Here is a 21,249-nt window from a genome sequence, read left to right on the forward strand (position 1 = left end):
TCGTCTCTGCTCTTTGCGGATTATGTTGTCGTGTTGGGCCCTTCAGACCAGGACCTTTAGCATGCATTGGGACGGTTTGCAGCAGAGTGTGAAGCGGCTGAGATTAAAATCAGCACCTCCAAATCCGAGGACATGGTCCTCAGTCAGAAAAGGGTGGCTTGGCCATTTCAGGTTGGTGGAGAGATCCTGCCTCAGGTTGGTGGAGAGATCTTGCCTCAAGTGGAGGATTTTAAGTATATTGGGGTTTTGTTCACGAGAGGGAAGGATGGAGCGGGAGATTGACAGACGGATCAGAGCAGCTTCTGCAGTGACGGGATCGCTGTACCGGTCTGTTCTGGTGAAGAAGGAGATGAGCCAAAAGGCAAAGCTCTCGATTTACCGGTCAATCTATGTTCCTACTCTCACCTATGGTCATGAGCTTTGGGTCATGACCGAAAGGACAAGATCCCAGATACAGGCGCCGAAATTCGCTTTTTCCGCAGGGTGGCTGGCTAATCCCTTAGAGGATTTTTGGATTTTGTCTATTGATCAGGAGAAAGCTGGGTCAAGATTACATGTTTAAAGTCTTGAAATCATTTGGGTTTGGGAATTGTTTTATTTCATGGACCAAATTGTTGTATAATGAGGCTTCAATAATTCTTAAGATGGGGAATGGTTTGACCAATCCATTGCTGGTGAAAAGGGGTATTCGACAGGGGTGTCCTTTCTCAGGGCAACTTTAGAGTCTAGCTGATGATGTAACTATTTGTGTTACTGGGAAAGAAGATATGCAAATATTATGTGAGAGTTTGGATGTTTACGAGAAAGCATCTTAAGCTAAAGTCAATTGGAAAAGAAGTAATGGTTTATTGTGGGCCAGTGGGAAAATAGTGGGCCACCTTCACTTCCTGGGGGATTGCATTGGGGAAGAGAAGTGTTTTTTGTGTGTGTGCGTTTTTAGGAATATGAAAAAGAACTGGGAGGGTTTGTTGGAGAAGGTGTCTGCTAAGTTGTGTCTAGCTAAGCCAGACACTTAGCTAGACACAAGTTACAAAGCTAGTTACAAAACTCCATGTTATGGCACAGACTCAACGTTTTAGAGCCACCAGATGACATTGTCAAAAGCATCCAGAGAATGTTGGTGGGGTGATTTTGGTCAGGACAGCATTGGATTCCTGTGTCAGCTCTGTATCTTCCAACTCAAAAGGGGGGACAAGGCCTGATTGATGTAAGTATAAATATGTATCAATACCTTTCGTTTACAGGCAGTGCAGAGACTGCTGTATGAGGAGGATGTGGGCTGGACAAATGTGGCATGCGCTCTGTTAAGAAGAACATTGAATCTGGGATACGACGAGCAGCTGTTTTTACTGAAAGTTAATGAACTGGATTTTATCATTTGACTTCATTCTACCAATCCAAAAGCTAAAAGTGTGGAACATGACTTTTTCCTGTGACCAGAGAGATTTGGGACCACGGGACTGGATTATGGGGGAACCACTGTTTCATAACTTTTTGATACAAACAAATATTTTGTCTTCAAGCAGTGTGTGGAACTGTCTGGTGAGAGCGGGATGTACGAAGATCGAGCATTTAAGGGATGAGAATGGGTGGAGGATGGCAATTCAAATGCTGATTCAATTCAGCAAAAGAAAGGAATGCTCTACGTCTCGTGGGTCAGATGTTGGAGGAAGTGCGCTCAGCGCTGCCTGGAGCCTGCAGAGAAGCACTGGGAGCGCCTACCGCAGGGATGGAGCTTCAGCTTTCCAGCAATATGGGTCTCTGCTGCACAGGAAGGTCCGGATGATGAAGATCCAGAGTTGGGATTACTTCAAGACATTGGCAAAACGGCATTATACATTGTGTGTGTTAAAGTGTCTCATCAAACTGTTTTGAGAAGAGTTGGTCCAGTCTTCAGAGGATTCTGGAGATCTCTGTACAAACCTCCTATTGAGAAGTGTACAGCAGATTTACAGTGGAGACTGGTGGTGTATGGTATAATAGCTATGAACAGACACGTGGCACACCTGAATCCAGAAATAGAGATGGAATGTCCTTTTTGCGGAACAGAGGAAACTGTTGATCATTTGTTTATCCAGTGTGAAAGGTTAAAAGGTATTTTACATTTTTGAGGTTTGTTTTGAAAGCATAGATGAGGAATTTTCTTAAGTGTTTATTAGTGGTCCAAAGTACAAAGTCAGTGATCGGAGAAAAATGGTTTTGTTAAATTACCTTTTAGGAACAGCCAAGGTGACAATTTGGAAGATGCGTAAAAATAGGATTTCGGGAACTGGTTCGGGAACAAGACTAAATATTGGTCGTGTGTTTACGGAATGGCAAGAGCTAAAGTACAGCGTTTCTGTGTCAATAAAATTGTTTATACTTTGGTAGACTCCATTATGATCTATAATTGTTCTATGATAACATGTAAAACATTAATTGTAACCAATAATGTATCCTGTCAACGTTAGAAAAGACTGCAACGTGAGCTTTGTCTGTACAATTATAAGATAAACTTTATGACAGTTCCTTTTAGGGGTAGATTAATCTATAACTAAGATAAGTACAAGCGGTAATGTTTGCTAGATTCATCCGCCCACCCCCGTGTTACAGATTATGGCTGATAACAGAATACAAAAATGTACAGGTCAATGTTAAATGATACGTATGATGTATTACCCACCTCGGTAGACATAGCGCCATACGATAAAGTTGGAGTGTCTGGGTCTCATTTGTTCAACACACCGGATCCGACAACAACAAAAGCACATGAGCGTGTCTATGGTAGAAAGGGGAGGAGGGCGCCGCAAGTGAATTTACGACAGTGTTGTGAAATATTTGCACCACAGCTGTAGGGGGAGCTCGTTGAGAAAACATGCGACAAGAAAAGTGAAAATCAGCGAATAAGTGGCTAGAGTTACCGAATTCCCCTTTAAAGATTTAATGAAAGGGATGTAATCTGAATTGATTGGATTGTGTGTGTGTTTATATATATATATATATATATATATATATATATATATATATATATATATATATTTGCAGATTTTTCAGTAAAATATTGGATTGAAATATGATGAATTATAAAAAATAAACGTTTAAAGCCTCTCTCTCTATCTATCTCTCTCTCTCTCTGTGTGTGGACTTATTTGCCATATGTCAAGTGAGTGAACCACTGATATCAACAGGGCACCTTGAGGAGCAAGCCCAAAAACATTATTATTATTTTTTTTAATAATGACAAGATAAGTCTATCTTTATAGACTGAAAGAACCTTTGGTGATGTTATGATGCTTTTTAAATTTTCAACAGCTACATGCTATAAGTGCCCAAACTACTGGGCTCAAGATGTCAGACTGATAGGCTTTATTCTTTATACTTTAGCCCTGTCTCACAGACTGTTGAATCTCTGCAGCTCTGGTCCACTGTCTGCATATATTGCTCTGAATCTAGCATTAGTTTTAAACCCATCAAAACCCTTATGGCATGTCTGAGTCATCTTTAATAGAATGAAACTCAGATCCCTTATTGAACCAAAAAGTGAATGGGGTGCAAGAAATACCCTGTTCGTTTAGTATTCACACTGTCTTACACCTCTTTTTACGTTAACATTTACATTCATATTTATGTATTTACAAGATGGTTTTATCCAAAGCGACTTAAAAGAGATTATTTTTGGTCCAATGTAGCTGTGGTGAGATCTCAGTTAATTTTCTATTTACATATGCGTTTTCCTATATCATTTCATATTTTTACTTTTTACATTATACATGGAACTATATATTCCATTACTGAAGTTCAAAAGTTTGTGGTTGGTAAGATTTTGTAATGGTTTTGAAATAACTTTTGTTTGCTATAGGCCACATTTGATCAAAAATACAGTAAATCTTATTACAATTTAAAATAGCTGTTTTCAGCAGCCAGTCTTCAAGGTCACGTGTGCTTTCTGAAATAGTCTAATATGCTGATTTGTTGCTCAGGATACATTTTGAAAACATTTGTGCTTAATATTTTTGTGGAAACCATGAAACATTTTCTTCCTGGATTTATTTATTGATATATGTTTTAAATAAAAAAATATATATATATTTTATAACATCATAATTGTATTTATTGTCACTTTTGATCAAATAAATTAGTCAATGCTGAATAAAAGTATGACTTTTCTATGTTAGGGTATTTTGTAACATTTTTCAATTAGCTTTCATTAGTTAACAAAGTTAACAGTAACTAATTTATTTATTAATCTTAGTTATTGTTAAGTATTTCAACCTAATACATTATTAAAATCAAAGTTTGTTAATGTTACTTAATGCACTGTGAACTAACATAAACAAACAATGAACCACTGTTTTTGTTATTTAACTGTACTCAGACCAGAACTCTGAACAAACCCATCTGGATTATGTATATAATGCATGTCAAGATTTATGCAAACCGCTTGCAGTCGCCTCAAATGAACAAAGTGTAAAAACACAACAACTGTATTATTTGAATATTCTTTTCCCTTTCAATACCTGTTGCTGACTCATTTATTTTTAAATAAATATGTACAACTCATCAGATGCACAGGTACCAAATATCTGGTTTTGAAAACGGTTTCTTATTAAAGGGAATCGTCTTTGTGTTTTTGTTATCAACAGAGACAATAAGTCATTTCCTCTGCCCTTCACAAAAGCACATTGTTTTGCTTATTAAGAATATTTGCTAATCTTTCATTTCAGTCTTCAGTATAAAACAATAAACACTGATAAATTATTTCATACTCATAATTCATTATCTCTTTTTGTCAAATTCTAATTGAATTCTTTCCATGTATTCTAATAATGTTTCATAAAGACCGGAACCCTTCCACAAAGGACAAAATATGGAAAGAGAGAAGATCCACTGCTTCATTAATCACATTACTTAAGGTATGCTGCACATGTCACCAAAAAAAAGCTTGATCTTAAACTACTGAATAATGCATTCAACAACAGTGAAAAAGCAACTCTGAACATGGGTCTTCACCCCAGACCAAAAGTGATTCACCAAGCACTTGCCTACGGTAACAGCATACCACCATGTGTTCTACCAGATCTAACAGCTGACAGACTGTTTTCTGAAAATGGTGCAATGTTGTCCAGATCCAATTAAAATGGATGCATACATCCTCAAATTATAACAACATATGCACTCTCCTGGCTGTGCTATTAAAAAGCATCCAAAATACTGTGCTCAAGCCACGGCCACTGACGTGAATACATTTCAAGAACTATTCACAGGCTCCAAAGTTAACACTCAGAGAGCACGTGAGAACAATTTGGATTTGGCATGCAAATTAAAGTGTTAATTGCAAACGATTTGAGATGATGTTTTACCCCAAAAAATTTAAATTCTGCCATCATTTCCTCAATATGTCTTTTAACATAATTAACATGTCGTTTCAAAACTGTATGGCTTTCTTGTGGAAAATGAAATGAAAAATAAAATATTTTCAGCATTTTTTCTGATATACAATGGAGGTCAATGGTGACCAAAACTGTGACCGAATACATGATGTCAGAATTTTCAATTCTGTGCGTGAACTACCCTTTTAAATCAAATTGAAAAAATGTTAAGTCAGATTGTCACTAATGTACAAATTACCTAACAAGGTAGCCCTCAATATGGTCCATTATGAACTAATAATGATCAGTAGTATTTTTGTAGTTTTATCGATAACAAAAATGTATGACTACTGTAACAGTTAATGTTAGTTAATGCATTAACCAATATTAAATAATGGGACTTTATTGTAAATTATGCTCTGAATGACACAATTAATGATTTCCAATATTTGTCATAATATGCAGACAAAATAGGGCAGATAAATAATTCTATTGCCATAGACAAAAATATCTCCATCCATTCTCCAAAGCGTTTGGCTAATATTGGGTGACAGGGATACTGCAGCCTATCCCACAGGCCAGTTTGTTACAGGACTGACATAATGATTTATTTTAATTAAAAATAAGGCAAAACACTGCTAGTTAAATGCAAGACATATTGATAGCCCGGAGAATTCGACAAGTTCATTTTGGACCTTGCAGAGAGGATGGAAAAACATGTGGTCCAAAAAAACATCTTGACCTTCTCCAATAGCTCCCACAGAGCAGATTCCAGCATGTCAACACGGAATACAGATGTACATGATGTCATAGGCCAGCAGATTACCTGTGCATTGCAGTGTAAGCTCCAACTGCAAAGCTCAGCCACAACGACTCGATCTGTCAAAGGTCAGAACACTTAATGACTCAGCTGAATGTGTGGCCAACTTCAACGGAACTTCAATTGGAATAAATGGGGCGTGCAACAGAACGCCAACAAAAACAATGAAGCCTGCCACACAGGTGCTAGATGAATCACTTCCAGAAGCAAGGCTGCTGCTCTTACCTACAACACAAGAGCTTTGCTTTGTCAAGGGAGATGACAAAGCAAAGCTCTTGTGTTGTTCATTCTAAACCCCCTTTCAGCAAGTAATTTGGCTCAGGATTAGCATGCCTTATTGCTTCCCGTTTTATAGAGTGTCAACGGGATAATTACAAGGTCATTCACCAAGCTGTGGCAGTTCTAATTTTCTTTGGAGACTGAGACCACAGGACAAATGACCTAGTAGAGAGGGAGAAAACACCTAACCATGACTAACAATAAACCGCCTTTAAATGAGTTCCATATGGCAGATATATTTAAAGAAAACAAACACTTTTTATAGTAAAACTGTTCAGACATTGACGTAAACCACCTATGAAAATAAATGTAGACCAACCTGAGAACGTCAGTCTTTAACGTTGAGTGAAAGTGCTGAGCAAACACACCCATGTTCCAAAACCTCAGTTACCTACATAGCAGCTGCCCACTAAAAGGCAAATTCACACCGCACAGATGCCGACTAATGCTGCCAATCACATGATTATAGTAAATCAGCGTCCATGACCCAACAAACACCGAATTAACATGTTCAATCGACTAAAACAAGAGCAGACAATGGCAACAGACGGCAACAAGGGCAACACACTGATCCGTCTTTTGCCGTTGGTCGGTGTCTGTCGGTGCAGCGTGAATTAGCCTTAAGGAGGCATCCTAACCATCATGGAATCTTGTAAATTACCGATTTGGAACACAAAAAACACTAATTGAGTTCAATAGGTTTTCATTTGCATGTTGCCATTCAAGCTAATTGTGCAATAATAACAATCATAAGATATAAAATATAACGTATCATATTATATTCTTACATTCAATTTATACTATAACAATATACTAGTGAGAACTAAAAACTTTTTTTTTTTACTTTTTAACTCGTCTCAGTAGGCCTACGGCATGGGATCAGTGCCTTTGGTATATGTAAAAAAAACGTCTCGGGTTATGACTATAACCCTTGTTCCCTGAGAAGGGAACGAGACACTGCGTCGATAAAATCGACTCTTTGGGGACGCTCCCTAAGCGTGCGCCTCTGAAGTATGAATGAAACTAATCCAATCCTGATTGGTGTTGCGTCGTGACGTAACATGTGACGGCATACCCGGAAGTATAAAAGTGACGCTGTCACAACACACACTAGCCTCGCGATGAAGCAAGACGCTCAAGGGTCTGAAAAGGGGGCGTGGCAACACGACGCAGTGTCTCGTTCCCTTCTCAGGGAACAAGGGTTATAGTCATAACCCGAGACGTTCCCTATCGAGGGAACTCAACACTGCGTCGATAAAATCGACTCTTTGGGGAACGAGTACCCACTAGGCCACGCACCGAACAGACCCGCCCCAGAGTGAAACTGATTAGGCACTCAGCAAGGGCCGAGTACGTGTGCACCGGGCGTACTGGGAAGGCTGAGACTGTAAAACCTGATGAAAGTATGCGGGGTAGCCCAGCCGGCTGCCTCACAAATCTCCTGCAGAGGTACTCCCGACAGAAGGGCCCTAGAGGAAGCCATGCCTCTAGTCGAGTGAGCCCTTAAGGCCAAAGGTGAAGGAACCCCACGCACCTTGTAAGCCTCAGTAATAGCCTGGACAATCCAGTTACTTATAGTTTGTTTGGTCGCCGGGAGCCCCCTCTTAGGTGACCCAAAGCATACTAACAACTGGTCAGATCTTCTCCAAGAAGCAGACTTTTCCAAGTATACACTCAAAGCTCTGACGGGGCAGAGCAAGTGAAGCCTCTCTTCTCCCGCCGACACATGAGGTGGAGGATGGAATGCCTGAAGGACTACAGAGCGAGCCGTACTCGAAGGAACTTTAGGCACGTAGCCCGGACTCGGGTGCAAAAAGGCCTTTACTTTGCCAGGGGCAAACTCCAAGCAAGCTGGCGTTACCGCCAGGGCCTGGAGATCTCCCACCCTCTTAAGAGAGGTAATCGCTAAGAGAAAGACCATTTTCAACGTTAAGTCCTTAGGCGAAGCCGACTCTAAAGGTTCGAAGGGAGCGAGGGACAACCCTTCCAGAACTATTGCCAGATCCCAGGCAGGCACCCTGGACCTGATCGCCGGCCTCATCCTCCAAGCACCACGGAGAAACCTAATGACCAACTGGTGCCTCCCCAGAGGTCCACCATCTACTGGCGCGTGGAAAGCCGAAACGGCAGCCACGTACACCTTAAGAGTGGACGGGGAGAGACCCGCAGAGAAACGATCCTGAAGGAATTCCAGAACTGAAGCCACTGGGCAGTTTACTGGATCCAACCTTCGTTCTCCACACCAAGTGTGAAACACCTTCCACTTGAGGCCATATAATCTCCTGGTAGATGGGGCCCTAGAGCTAAGTATGGTTTCAACCACCTCAGCTGATAAGCCAGCATTTAGGTACTGAACCCCCTCAGAGGCCAGACCCACAGCTTCCACAACTCTGGGCGAGGGTGGAAGATTGTGCCCTCCGCCTGAGACAATAGATCCCTCCTCAGAGGAATCGGCCATGGCGGAGCTATGAGGAGTGATATTATATCCGAGAACCATACTCGTGTCGGCCATCTCGGGGCAACCAGAAGTAGACTGATGCCCTCTTGACGGACCCTCTCCAGGACCCCTGGGAGCAGAGCGATCGGGGGGAAAGCATACAGGCGAAGCCTCGGCCAAGCCTGTACCATGGCATCCAACCCCAGTGGGGCTGGATGTGAGAGGGAGAACCAAAGTGGACAGTGGGACGTCTCTCGAGACGCAAACAGATCCACTTCCATCGGTCCGAACCTCTCCCATATCGACTTCACCACATCCGGATGAAGTCTCCATTCCCCGGGCCTCAGCCCCTGCCTCGACAGGATGTCTGCTCCCCGATTCTGAACCCCTGGGATATACATTGCCCTTATTGACAATATCTTTCCCTGGGACCAAAGGATAATCTGATGCGCCAGTTTGCACAGAGGGCGCGATCTGAGTCCCCCCTGTCGGTTCAGATAGGCCACCACTGACGTATTGTCTGTCCGTATAAGGACGTGGCGACCCTCGATGTCTGGGAGGAAGCTCCTCAAAGCCTTGAATACCGCCATCATCTCCAGGCAATTTATATGCCAAGTGCGATGATGGTCCTGCCACAGACCCCTGGTAAAGCGGCCGTCCATGACCGCGCCCCAGCCCGTAAGGGAGGCGTCTGTCGAAACGGTTTCCCGGCGACATGACACCCCCAACACTGGCCCTTGGGATAGGAACCAAGGCTTCTTCCATATTTGCAGAGACTGAAGGCACTTGCGCGTTACTCTGATCATACGGAACGGATTTCCTTTGGGTGAGAACCCCTTGGTCTTCAACCACCACTGGAGGGGCCTCATGTGAAGGAGGCCCAGAGGAATAATGTTGGATGCCGCTGCCATGAGGCCCAGCATCCTTTGAAAGTGTTTCACAGTGACGGCCTGACCTAGCCTCACCCTGGACACCATCGCCAGAATTGACTCGATACGTGCGGGAGACATACGTGCCTGCATTGTAATCGAGTTCCACACGACTCCCAAAAAGGTCGTGCCCTGGGACGGTTCTAGCACACTCTTCTTCAAATTGAGTCTTAACCCCAATTTTTGAATATGGCCAAGAACGACATCTCGATGCCGAACTGCCATCTCCCGAGACTGGGCCAAAATAAGCCAGTCGTCGAGATAATTCAATACGCGAATCCCCTGAAGTCTCAGTGGAGCAAGGGCCACGTCCATACACTTGGTAAATGTGCGGGGAGAGAGTGCTAGGCCGAACGGAAGAACCCGATATTGGTATGCTTCGCCCCCGAAAGCGAACCTCAGGTACCTCCTGTGACAAGGAAGGATGGAGATGTGAAAATAGGCGTCTTTCAGATCTATCGTGACAAACCAGTCCTCGGATCTGATTTGACTCACGATTGTTGGAATGGTCAACATTCTGAATTTGAACCTTCTCAGAGACCGGTTCAACACCCTGAGATCCAAAATTGGCCTTAACCCCCCATCCTTCTTTGGAACTATAAAGTACCGGCTGTAAAACCCGGACTCCCTGTCTACCGGAAGAACACGTTCTATGGCTCCTTTCGACAGCAGAGTCTGTACTTCTTGTTCCAACACCTGAGCCTGCTCTGGGACCACCGCAGTGAGCACCACCCCAGAGAACTTGGGGGGGCGGTGCGCGAACTGCAGTCTGTACCCAACTCGTATTATCTGCAGGACCCATGGAGATATGTTGGGAAGATGATACCATCCCTCTACAAAATCTGCTAAGGGTACCAGCCTCTCGAGGCTGGCCTCTGGTGTCTTTTCGCTGGAAATTGATGCGGCCCGAAGCGCTGTTAACGGCGGACCTGCATCTTTTCCTAGAGGGCCCCGTTGTGAGAACAACCTCGGTTGTCTCACTGCGGAGGGGGCAGCCCTCTGAAGTCCTGCCTTGGCTAGGACCTCTTTTCCGAAGTCCTCTTAGCCTGAATGACGTCCCTCAGGTCGCCCCTCTGGCTGGAGGACTTCGGTTTTTGGGAGCGTTTCCTCTGTTGCCAAGACCCCGGAGGGGGGGCTCTAGAGGAAACGCTCTCCTTCTGCTCTGCCCTGTGGGAGGAGCTGGCTGATGGCTGGGGCTGATTGCTTTGCCCCCCCCTACTAGATTTGGCCTTCGCTTTCCGGGGGAGGTACTGCTGGAACGCCGCAGATTGTTTTCTCGACTCCTGAAACCTGTCGACAACCGAATTAACGGCGTCGCCGAACAGGCCAGAAGCCGAAAGCGGCGCATCCAGCAGGAAGGACCTATCCTTTTCTTTAATACCGGATAAGTTCAGCCACAGATGCCTCTCCGTGGCCACCATGGCCGCCATAGAGCGGCCAATAGCGCTGGCCGCTTCCCTAGTGGCCCGGAGAGACAAATCTGCGGCCTTCCTCAACTCCGCGACATCTTCAGGAGTAGGCCCCTCCCCCTCATCCAAATCTTTCAGGAGGTCGGCCTGGTATGCCTGCAAAATCGCCATTGAGTGCAGACACGAACCAGCCCGACCCGCCGCCATGTAAGCCCTGCCCACCAATGCAGATGTCTCTCTGCAGGGCTTACTAGGCAACACCGGGGTCTTTAGGGAAGACGCCGATTCGGGAGAGAGATAGCTCGCTAAAGCCTCCTCCACCTTCGGCATCTTCCCATATCCCATATCTCGAGCCCCCATAACATTGCTGTAATCTATTACATTGGGACTCGAAATACGGGACGAATGCGGTCTTTCCCACGTTCTCGAGATCTCTTTATGGAGATCAGGGAAAAACGGCAGACCCCGGCGGTGAGGCTGTGACCTGCGCTGCAGGTAACGCTCGTCCATTTTACTGGTGACTTGCGTTTCCTGCTCATGTTGTGGCCAGCTGATGTTTAGTCTGGCCACAGCGCGTGTCACAACCTCCACCAGCTCCTCATAACCCAGGCCGCGTGATGGCGTGCTGAGATCACGGTCGTCCGCATCGATGCTGAGCACGTCCCCTTCCTCAGAAGTAGACAGCTCAAGCACCGGGACCTGATCGCGGGTAGGAGAAACCGCAGCGCGGGCTCCCACACCACTCTCAGAGGCTGCGGGACCAGCCGATGGCGAGCGAGAAAATGCCTCAGCATTCTCACTCTCCTCCGCCAGATCCCGCTGCGAACCCCAGGATCTCAGTCGCCGCATCGCCTCGACATATGCGGGACCGGAACCCTGGGGAACGCGAGCCTGACCGTGCTCGTCAAAGCACGCCAGCCGGGAGCGCAGCACTCTAATAGGCAAAGCCTCACACATTTCACAAGCAGCCCCCTCGAGAGCTGCCCGTGCGTGCTGCACTCCCAAACAATACACACATAGAGAGTGTGCGTCCCCACCCGTGATGAAACGAGGGCAGGGATGCACACACCTCTTGAATTGTTCACTGGCCATACTTTCTTTCAATAATAAGACAAACAACACCAAATAAGACAGACAGTTTCAACATAAAGCGCTTGCTGAAGAGCGAAAGCTAGTGTGTGTTGTGACAGCGTCACTTTTATACTTCCGGGTATGCCGTCACATGTTACGTCACGACGCAACACCAATCAGGATTGGATTAGTTTCATTCATACTTCAGAGGCGCACGCTTAGGGAGCGTCCCCAAAGAGTCGATTTTATCGACGCAGTGTTGAGTTCCCTCGATAGGGAACGAGTAATTCACTTAAAACAGCCTTCGCATCGGGAGTGCAATGATCATGCCCTACATAACCTGCAAGCAGCTCCCGATTTTGTAACACAGCAATGATATCAGCCCTTTCTTTGAGATTCATAAACGCATAGTATGTAGTGTGTAGCCGATCAGCATCGCCTTTGCATGACTGAGGTCATGTATTCAATCTCTGTTTGTGCATTTATTGACTTGCTTCTAATACCAGGTAAAAATCACAGTTGGACAATAAGCCAGCACAGCATGCCTAGATATAATCTCATTTAATTAGGCTCTGGGGGCGTCCTCCCGATTTCATTACGAAAGGATAGTGCTTAACCTGCTTTTTGGGGCACGCCATGCTCTCTTAAAGGGGGAAACATTTCCAGCAACCTTGATCTGGTAGTAATAGCTGATAAATATCTGAAGGTAGAGTCACTGGTAAGATAAAAGAGGGTTTGATATAATGAAGTGTGGTTAGAGTAAACTACTTTTCAATGATGCCTTTCCGTCCGCCTGCACCAGTGTTGTAAACTCTTGGCTGCGATACACTAGATTAGATGGCAAACAATGATTAAAGGTTCACTAAACAGACTGTGGAACGAGGTTTATCAAGCATCCCAAGAGGCCTAAAGTCACAACCACACTGATGAATCCAGTGCGATTGTTGTTATTTTTTTATATGTGATAAGTGAATGAGCAGTGTTAAGAATTAGGACAACATATGCATCATACGACGGATTTACAAATGCAGGCATTTAGCAGGAGAACACAAGCCTCGGCGAACTACTTTTCAGATTATATCGGTGCAGGGCACTGTGACATTTACATTCATCTGATATGATGAATATGCAGCTTTTGAAAATGGCACGTTCTCTCCTTGAACACATCTGGATGAATACACACAAGGATCCAGTGCACGTGTGTGCCTTCGACGTTAAATCGCAAAGAAGATAAATCTTTCAGAAAAAAAATTATTATTTATTTAAAACTACATTTTGAGATGGACATTTGTCCACTGAAATAAATGAGATTTTAAATAATGCGCTTCAAAGGCATGTTGAATTTATGGTGTCATAAGTAAATGACATATAGAGGACAGTCAAATTGAATCATGTTCAAAAGTAAATTATTAATGATGGTTTAGATGTATCAAAAGGACAGTCAATCGTGATTGATGCATTGAAAGGTTGTTACATAACAAAACTTGGATGTTTAATATACACTTTTAATAATTTGCAGATTTTCTAATTATGATAGAACACGTTTTACCCTTTGGTTTTTAATAAACCAAATCTTTTCTCTGTGACATAGCTGCAAAGCTGGCCACTAGTTTTAAAAACATTGTTTTTGGTTATAAAAGATTTGCTATTACTGCCGAGTTGTATATTGTGCATGATGCTTGAAACCAGAATCTCTTTTTCATCTCTTGTCTAATATTGAGAGCACAAGGGGAAACAATCTTGACAGATTTGTCTGTGCTACAAGCTGACGATCTTTTATCTCAATCCGACGGTGAACAGGGATTTGCTGCAAGTGAAAAAAAACCCCTGCAACACTTATTGATTCACACATCAAGATTCATTAAATATCTGCCCTTATTGATTTAGATTACTCTGACAGTGTCACTCACAATCACTACTCTTCAGCCAAAAGCAAATGCAAGTCATATAAGTTCCTTAATAAAACACTTAAGCAAACGCACACCATCCGAGGTGCAGGCCAAAGAAAACAAAGGAGATGACCGCACACTCACTTGCAAGTAATTTATTTGACCAACGTTTCGGCACCAAGCCTTTGTCATACCTTTGGCAAGTCATACAAGTCATTGTGAAATTCGAAAAAGTTTAAACATTCATAACTTGAAGATAGTTGTTTGGGGTTGCCAAAACTTTATGATAAAATATAACACTGACAATGTCACAAGTATTGCAGGATGGCTATTTGAACTATTCAAAATCTGTTTAACTAAATTTAACAAAGATGGTCCAACAAATATGATGACTTCATTTAAGTTCACTCAAAATAGTAATAGAGAGAGGATCATCAAGGTAAGACACACAACATTAAAGTAATGCACTGAACTCTTTGTATATATATATATATATATATATATATATATATATATATATATATATATATATATATATATATATATATATATATATATGTCTAAGAGTTTAGTGCATAATAATATATTATTGTATTATTATTATTATATATTATGTTGCAACATAATGCACCATAAATCACTCAGTCCAATGTAGCCTACACAACAATCAAGAATAAGAACAAACTGACTTTGTTTTAATAAAGCAAGAAATTCAAGAAATGTCTGTCAATACAAATTCTAAAGTAGATTAATAAACAATTTAATAAATATTTCTAAGAGTTTAAACATGGGTTATGCATTTCACAATAAAATATGCATTTCTGAATAAATAAGCTAGTTAATGTCTCAATTAAATAGATAAAAAAAAATACTAACAAGATGTATAAAAAGTTGGCATGGTCTTTTCAGACCTTTTTTTTTTGACATCCTGAAACTATATCCTCCAAAATACCGTCTTAAAAACCACACTATATGCCATGAGAGCTTGAGCTCTTACACCATGTAGCACACTTATGGTTCTGAGCACTAAGACAAGTACACCACACCAGACACGAGGAACTGAATTAGTACACCATCGACTACTACAACACGCGAGTGAAACCTTCAACCCGTCTATTTGTCCATTCAATCCAATGCATTTTGGACGAAATACTCGCATCGCATCTCGAAATGTGTAGATGCGCTGACAGATCATAGGATGCTCCGCGAGCGCAAGTTTCATGTAGAGCTGCTGCGTCTGTCTTACCTTGCTCTGAATCAGCGTCCCTTAGTGTCTGAACATTTGAGAATATATCCCCGAATCCCAGTATGACGAGAAAGGTGAGGAAATATTCGGACATCGTTGCTGAGTGAGGGCGAAGGCCACCGCACTTCTTTTGCTGAAGTCCGATTCCAGCCCCTCTGATAGAGCGCCGTTATTCAGGAATGACAAGTGAAATTTGTCTGCAGAGCGCACCGACCCTCCTTCACTCCTCGCATTCAGATGGATTTCAAGGCGCGCGCACACATGAGCTTGCAGGCGACAGTGTGTGAGGAGAGAGAGAGAGAGAGAGAGAGAGAGAGAGAGAGAGAGAGAGAGAGAGAGAGAGAGAGAGAGAGAGAGAGAGAGAGAGAGAGAGAGAGAGAGAGAGAGAGAGACGGATAGTGTGCGGATAGATTAGGACAATAACGCTCTGTGAGCTTGACTGTGAACGGGTTCCAGGCACCTGACGTATCGCAGGGCATTGGGGAATGCGCTATTACGCGGAGAAAAAAAAAACAAAAAAACTTAAATTTAGGCAATTTAATTTTCGCAACAAAGCCTGGATACTTTGCAGATGTAGCCATGATAACATAATAGAGGTAAGCATGTGCAGATTGTTGAGTAAATTTGAATAAAATATTTTAATGTAAATACTTTTTTAATGCTTTCGCAGCGCAATATGTTGAGATTCGTCTCGAGCAAGACTTTTGGCGCCCCTAGCGCAGTAAACGAACCATCAATTATCTTAAAGATGTTTTAAACAAAACACTGTTTTCCTGACGAATGCAAAATCACTAGATAACCTAAATAACAACACAAACCAAATATTTCAGTTAGCGATGGAACGTCTATCATATGCAACAAGTGGTGTAAATACTAAAAATGCACGCTCTGCAAATAAAATAATGATGTCTTCACGACCGCTAAAAATTACATTTCTTTGCTAGTAGCATTTGTGTGTAATATGTGGGCCTTTCCAAATACCCACACTTGCTCTTGACCACTTGAGAGCGCGTGCGCAACATGTGTAGGTGTGCAAGACTGACACGTGTCCTTAAAGGGTTAGTTCACCCAAAAAATGAAAATTAGATTTCCACGCATGTATGAGAATTGCGATCTTCTTCAACTGCTTCAGTTGCGTCGTGGAAATCTCTTGAACTCTCGTCTCAGGCAGGGAAGAAAAGGAATAGTAGAATAAAGTTGTTATTTTTGTTTGTTTTTTCGCACAAAAAGTATTCTTGTCACTTGATAAACTTATAGTTGAGCCATAATCACATGGAATATTTAAACATTTTCTTCAATGACTTTCTGGACTTTATGTAAGTTGACAAGAAGTCAAGTGCAAAGGTCGTAGTACTACATTCTCCATATTGTCATTTTCATGTGACCTGCGGAGTCAGTTATGTTGCTTCAAAGTCATTAGGTGTGTTGTTGGATATCGTCTGAGTCCCCCGGCGGCTCTCGAACAGCTCTCTCGACACTGATGGCATATGTTACAGTCACGTGGTGTCAGCGCTGTCTCAAGTCGGACAAAAATTCTAACCGGCATGCACTGCTTTAAGTCAGTCGATGGGTCTACGCAGCGCTGCATGAAGTCAAACAAGCCTATTCATAAATCCTCTCCCATGCCCTCATGAGATAGCGAAGGGACAAACTGCATTTTTTGCACCCTTGAAGGGCACTAGTTTACAGTGAACGGCTAGTTTTACAGTTGAAAGCTGCAAAAGACACTCACACACATATTTTAAAACCTGTAGTAAGAACAGATAATTAGCTGGACACCTGCTACATTGTGATGGGAACATCACAGGTTAAGATAATGAGGAAATTACGTTGTCTTTCATTGCTCCCTTTGTCAAGTGTGCTTTGTATACTCTTTTATGAGTATTGCGAATTCGGACATACTACTTTTGTCACATACTGTTTTTTGCCTATAGGGAAGTACGCGACTTTGGATGCATCCAATATGTAGGCTACTTTTGAACACACTAACCTTTTGGTTTGACTTCTTTTCTTTTGTGGTTTAGGCCTCAAGGGGTCAATTCTTTTATAAATCGCCCCTTACTGATAAAGAGTGTTATATGCTGTAATAAAACTACAAATGGTGGTTCAAAAGTGCCATTTACTGGAATTTCAATTGCATGTTATAGACCATTTCACAAGATGTAAACAACACTGGTCCAGAAAGTTTGTAACTGTTTTCTTTATTTCACATGTAAAGAAAACATCTTAAATGTGTTTGTTTAACTTTTTGATTCAGTTTTAAATGTTCTGTTGGTTGTATTTTATCCCAGCTTATATGCAGTGTTAAAAAACTGAAACAGGAAGTGCTTCTGGACCAGTGTTGTTTACATCTTGTGAAATGGTCTATAAAAAAAATAAATACAGAAACATGAAATGATGAATGATAAATATGCAATTATAAATTAAATTAAAATGCTGGTTATTGAATTTGTATTCAATTCACAAAAAGGCATGATTGACCAGAAAAACCAATAAACAATGTTTAAGGTCACTGAAACTGCATATTAATTGGTTGGCCTTTAACACTACTGACATATTTACAAAAGTTCTCCCTTGTTGGCCTATACCATGCAATAATAGCCCAAGGCAATCGATTTCACTGATCCCTACTATGCTGATACTAGATAGAAATACAGATCAAATATATTCAAAAATGTGAAGCAATAGGGTTAATTCTGAAGATAAAACTTTTCTCTAAACAAGGAGTAATTAGTTGCTTGTCATGTCTGCAAAAGGAACATTTTACGCCTCATCACGCATTAGCCTACCTTTATAGATACAACAAAATATTCACAGTAAGGTCACATATGATTTGGGATTATCTGGAATTTGCAATAAGGGTAACCATTTTATTAATCACAAAATAAACCCATGACCATCTAACTTGACATTATCTTGCTTAATAAATGAATAAATATATGGACATGAAATATTGAGAAAGGATTTTATTTGTAGAAACGACAGAGAGAGAGAAAAAAAAAACACATTGCCAAGAAATCATGGCTTTCTTTGAACACATTCGATCATGCTGTGAATTTGTCAATGCAAATTTTCAATGCTGAAAATTTGTGAGGGGTGGTGATGGCACAGTGGATGAGACGCATGACTGGGAGACCCAGGTTCGAATCCACTGCGAGACACCAATATGTCCCTGAGCAAGACATTTAACCCTAGTTGCTCCAGAGGCATGCGACCTCTGACATAGCAATTGTAAGTCACTTTGGATAAAAGCGTCAGCTAAATGAATAAATGTAAAATGTAAATGAATTTCTGAATGATAAATGTTTAGTATCTGTTTGTGCTCCAGTGGTCAGGCTACGTGAGAAGATGCTGCAGACAGTGTTTACAGAATGCAAGTTCTGTCATAGACTGCCCACACATTCACAGCCTATGGCTCGCTCCAGGGAAAGCACTTGTGTCTGTGCAGCAATGACCCCCTCCAAAGCACAAACAGTTTGGAGGCTTTCAGGACTGAACTTCTTTTATGCGCAGCACTCATTTTTCTTGAGCATAGTCACAGCTGTGTATGGCAAAAACCTTTCATATCCAATTGAATTCTGCTCCTTCTCTGCTGCTAACCCTATTCAATACCCATGCAACAGGTAATAGCAAGTAAACATGTTAAATTCTAAATATTTGCTTCTCAAACTGTTGCCAGATGTGTAAAATGAAGATGTTCTGACATTGTTTTTCTTTTTTTTTAATTTTTTTTGAAGAACCTGTTTTGAAAAAAACAGATTTTAAAAAAGTTTACATATTTACTTTAAGTAAATGTGTTGTCTGAACTCACTCCAAAATGTCAAATCACCATACATTAAATTGTGCCATCATTGTAACAATTCTAAATCTAATGAGTTTTTTTTAAGCGCAGCAAACCAAATGTTTCCCTTCCTTTTTTTAACTGTTCAATATTAAATATTGCTTGTCATTTGTCTTTGAATCTCATGAACGGAGAACGAAGAGTTTTTGTCTATATGAAGACATCATGAACACTCACAAAACACTTTTAGACAATCTGATTGTTTTATGTAGAAGAAAACTAATTTGACAACAAAATAAATTAGCAAACTGTCGAACAAAGCAAACTTTTAATTATTTATGGCCCAGTGTATGCTGGGAAGAGAGTGTATGCTTAATGGACCAGAACCACAAAACCATTAATTCAACTTGCCTGCTCCGTCCGTTGGCTCACCTTAAAAAAGAAAATTTTATTAGAAACACTAAATTGAGAGGCATTTATGTGTTTCACAGTCTCATCCCAAAAAGTCATATAACTGACGTTTTGGGACGTCTTTTGACCATACGTCAATATCCGCCTTTTTAGGGCCCCCTTAAACGTCGGTAGATGGCGATCCCGGGCCGTCATACAACTGACGCTTTACCTTTAACGTCAGTTAGGTGACGGGTTAGGTTTAGGGTTAGATTTAGGTCTGGGGTAGAGTTATGATCCTATAACCTCATCTACCGACGTTGAAGGGGGCCCTAAAAAGGCGAATATTGACGTATGGTCAAAAGACGTCCCAAAACGTCAGTTATATGACGTCTTGGGATGAGACCGGGTTGGTTTCGGAAAGCTGTTGTTAGAACTTTAACATTTTAAACAAACCACACATAAAAAAGTAAGTATTATTTACTGGATCTAAGAACCATTTTTTTACAGCAAAGTGTCACATAAGTTTACATAAGACAGAGTTTTCAGTGGTGTGCCTTTTGTTTTCTGCAGCCATAATAAAGTGCTGAGGTCCAGTGTGGAGTAATTGAGCTTCTTAAAAATGGTCAGCCCTTCCTTAAAGGTCAGCAATTAAAAGGATTGCAGTCTCTCCAAGTTAAACAAGGCCTATAGTGTCAAGCAGCTATATTATTAAGACCCTACGGGGAGAGGGTATCAAGATCTTGCAATCATTAATTAAATAATTGCATGCCAGCGATGCAAACCTCATTAGAAAAGTTGCTCTGGCTTCATTATGAAGGTTGCCATACCTTTGACACACAACTCGGAAAACACACTAATTAGCAAGGCATACTACCAATGAACTAAACATTTTAGCTAGCTGGTATTTTGGTAATTTCTACCGTTGAAATGTTTGGGTCTGTACAAGTTTTTTTTCAGCAAGAATGTATTAAATTAAAAAGTCACAAAGGGCATAGTAAAGACATTTGTAATGTTACCAAAAAAAAAATATTCTTTTGATGTGACTAATTATCAAATAATCCTGAAAAAAATGCATCACAGTTTCTACAAAGCATGACAACTGTTCCCTCTCAACTCGAGCTGTGTCAAACGCTGTGGGAACGCTTCTGCTTGAGTTCGTCATGAAGCACGCATGAATCAGCCCAATTGCAAGACAGAACGTAATAGGCAGGTGATGTCATCAACCAGGAAACGATAAAGCACCCCAAAATCACAACCACGACAGCTTCTGTGCCTTCAGCAAGCGCTCTGTGTGTGAATCTGTCCAAACGTGTTTTTTGTCTGTCTTAAGTGATTGCTACGCAGGAGTTTTCACATATATCTAAAAATGTATTCACATACACTAATATCACCCTTAGTAGATTTGTTGGCAGAGTGGAAAAGCCTTGCAAGAGTATCTCAGTGGGTCCTGCCTCCGATATAGAAAGGTTATGCCATTCAATTCAGGTCTCGTCGACCTCGATTCAGCGAGGTCCTGCCCACAGTGGTGGCTCTGGAGCAGGCTCTGGTAATGGAACGAGAGGTGAAAACACCCCTACTAAATGAGGCTATAGAATGGGTTCCTCCTCCCAGTCAGGAGTCAGGCTTTTACAGCCAATATTTCATCAT

General features: G+C 41.8%; 1 protein-coding gene across 5 annotated transcripts in view; it reads right to left on the reverse strand.

Annotated features, from left to right (window-relative positions):
• The window catches only part of lrp1bb (low density lipoprotein receptor-related protein 1Bb), a 345,314-nt gene extending 329,631 nt beyond the window's left edge, over window positions 1–15,683 (reverse strand). For 3 of the 5 annotated variants that reach the window (XM_089133135.1, XM_089133133.1, XM_089133132.1), the window contains exon 1: window positions 15,429–15,680. In XM_089133135.1, coding sequence (XP_088989261.1) covers window positions 15,429–15,522 — 94 coding nt within the window. In that variant the 5' untranslated portion in view covers window positions 15,523–15,680. Of the gene's footprint in view, window positions 1–15,428 lie in introns of all 5 variants that reach the window. The other 2 variants (XR_016169265.1, XM_089133134.1) reach the window with 2 other exon arrangements.
• Between the last annotated feature and the right edge of the window lie 5,566 nt (window positions 15,684–21,249).

Source organism: Pimephales promelas, chromosome 7 (assembly GCF_988280905.1).
Source record: "Pimephales promelas chromosome 7, fPimPro1.hap1.1, whole genome shotgun sequence".
NCBI classification, from domain to species: domain Eukaryota; kingdom Metazoa; phylum Chordata; class Actinopteri; order Cypriniformes; family Leuciscidae; genus Pimephales; species Pimephales promelas.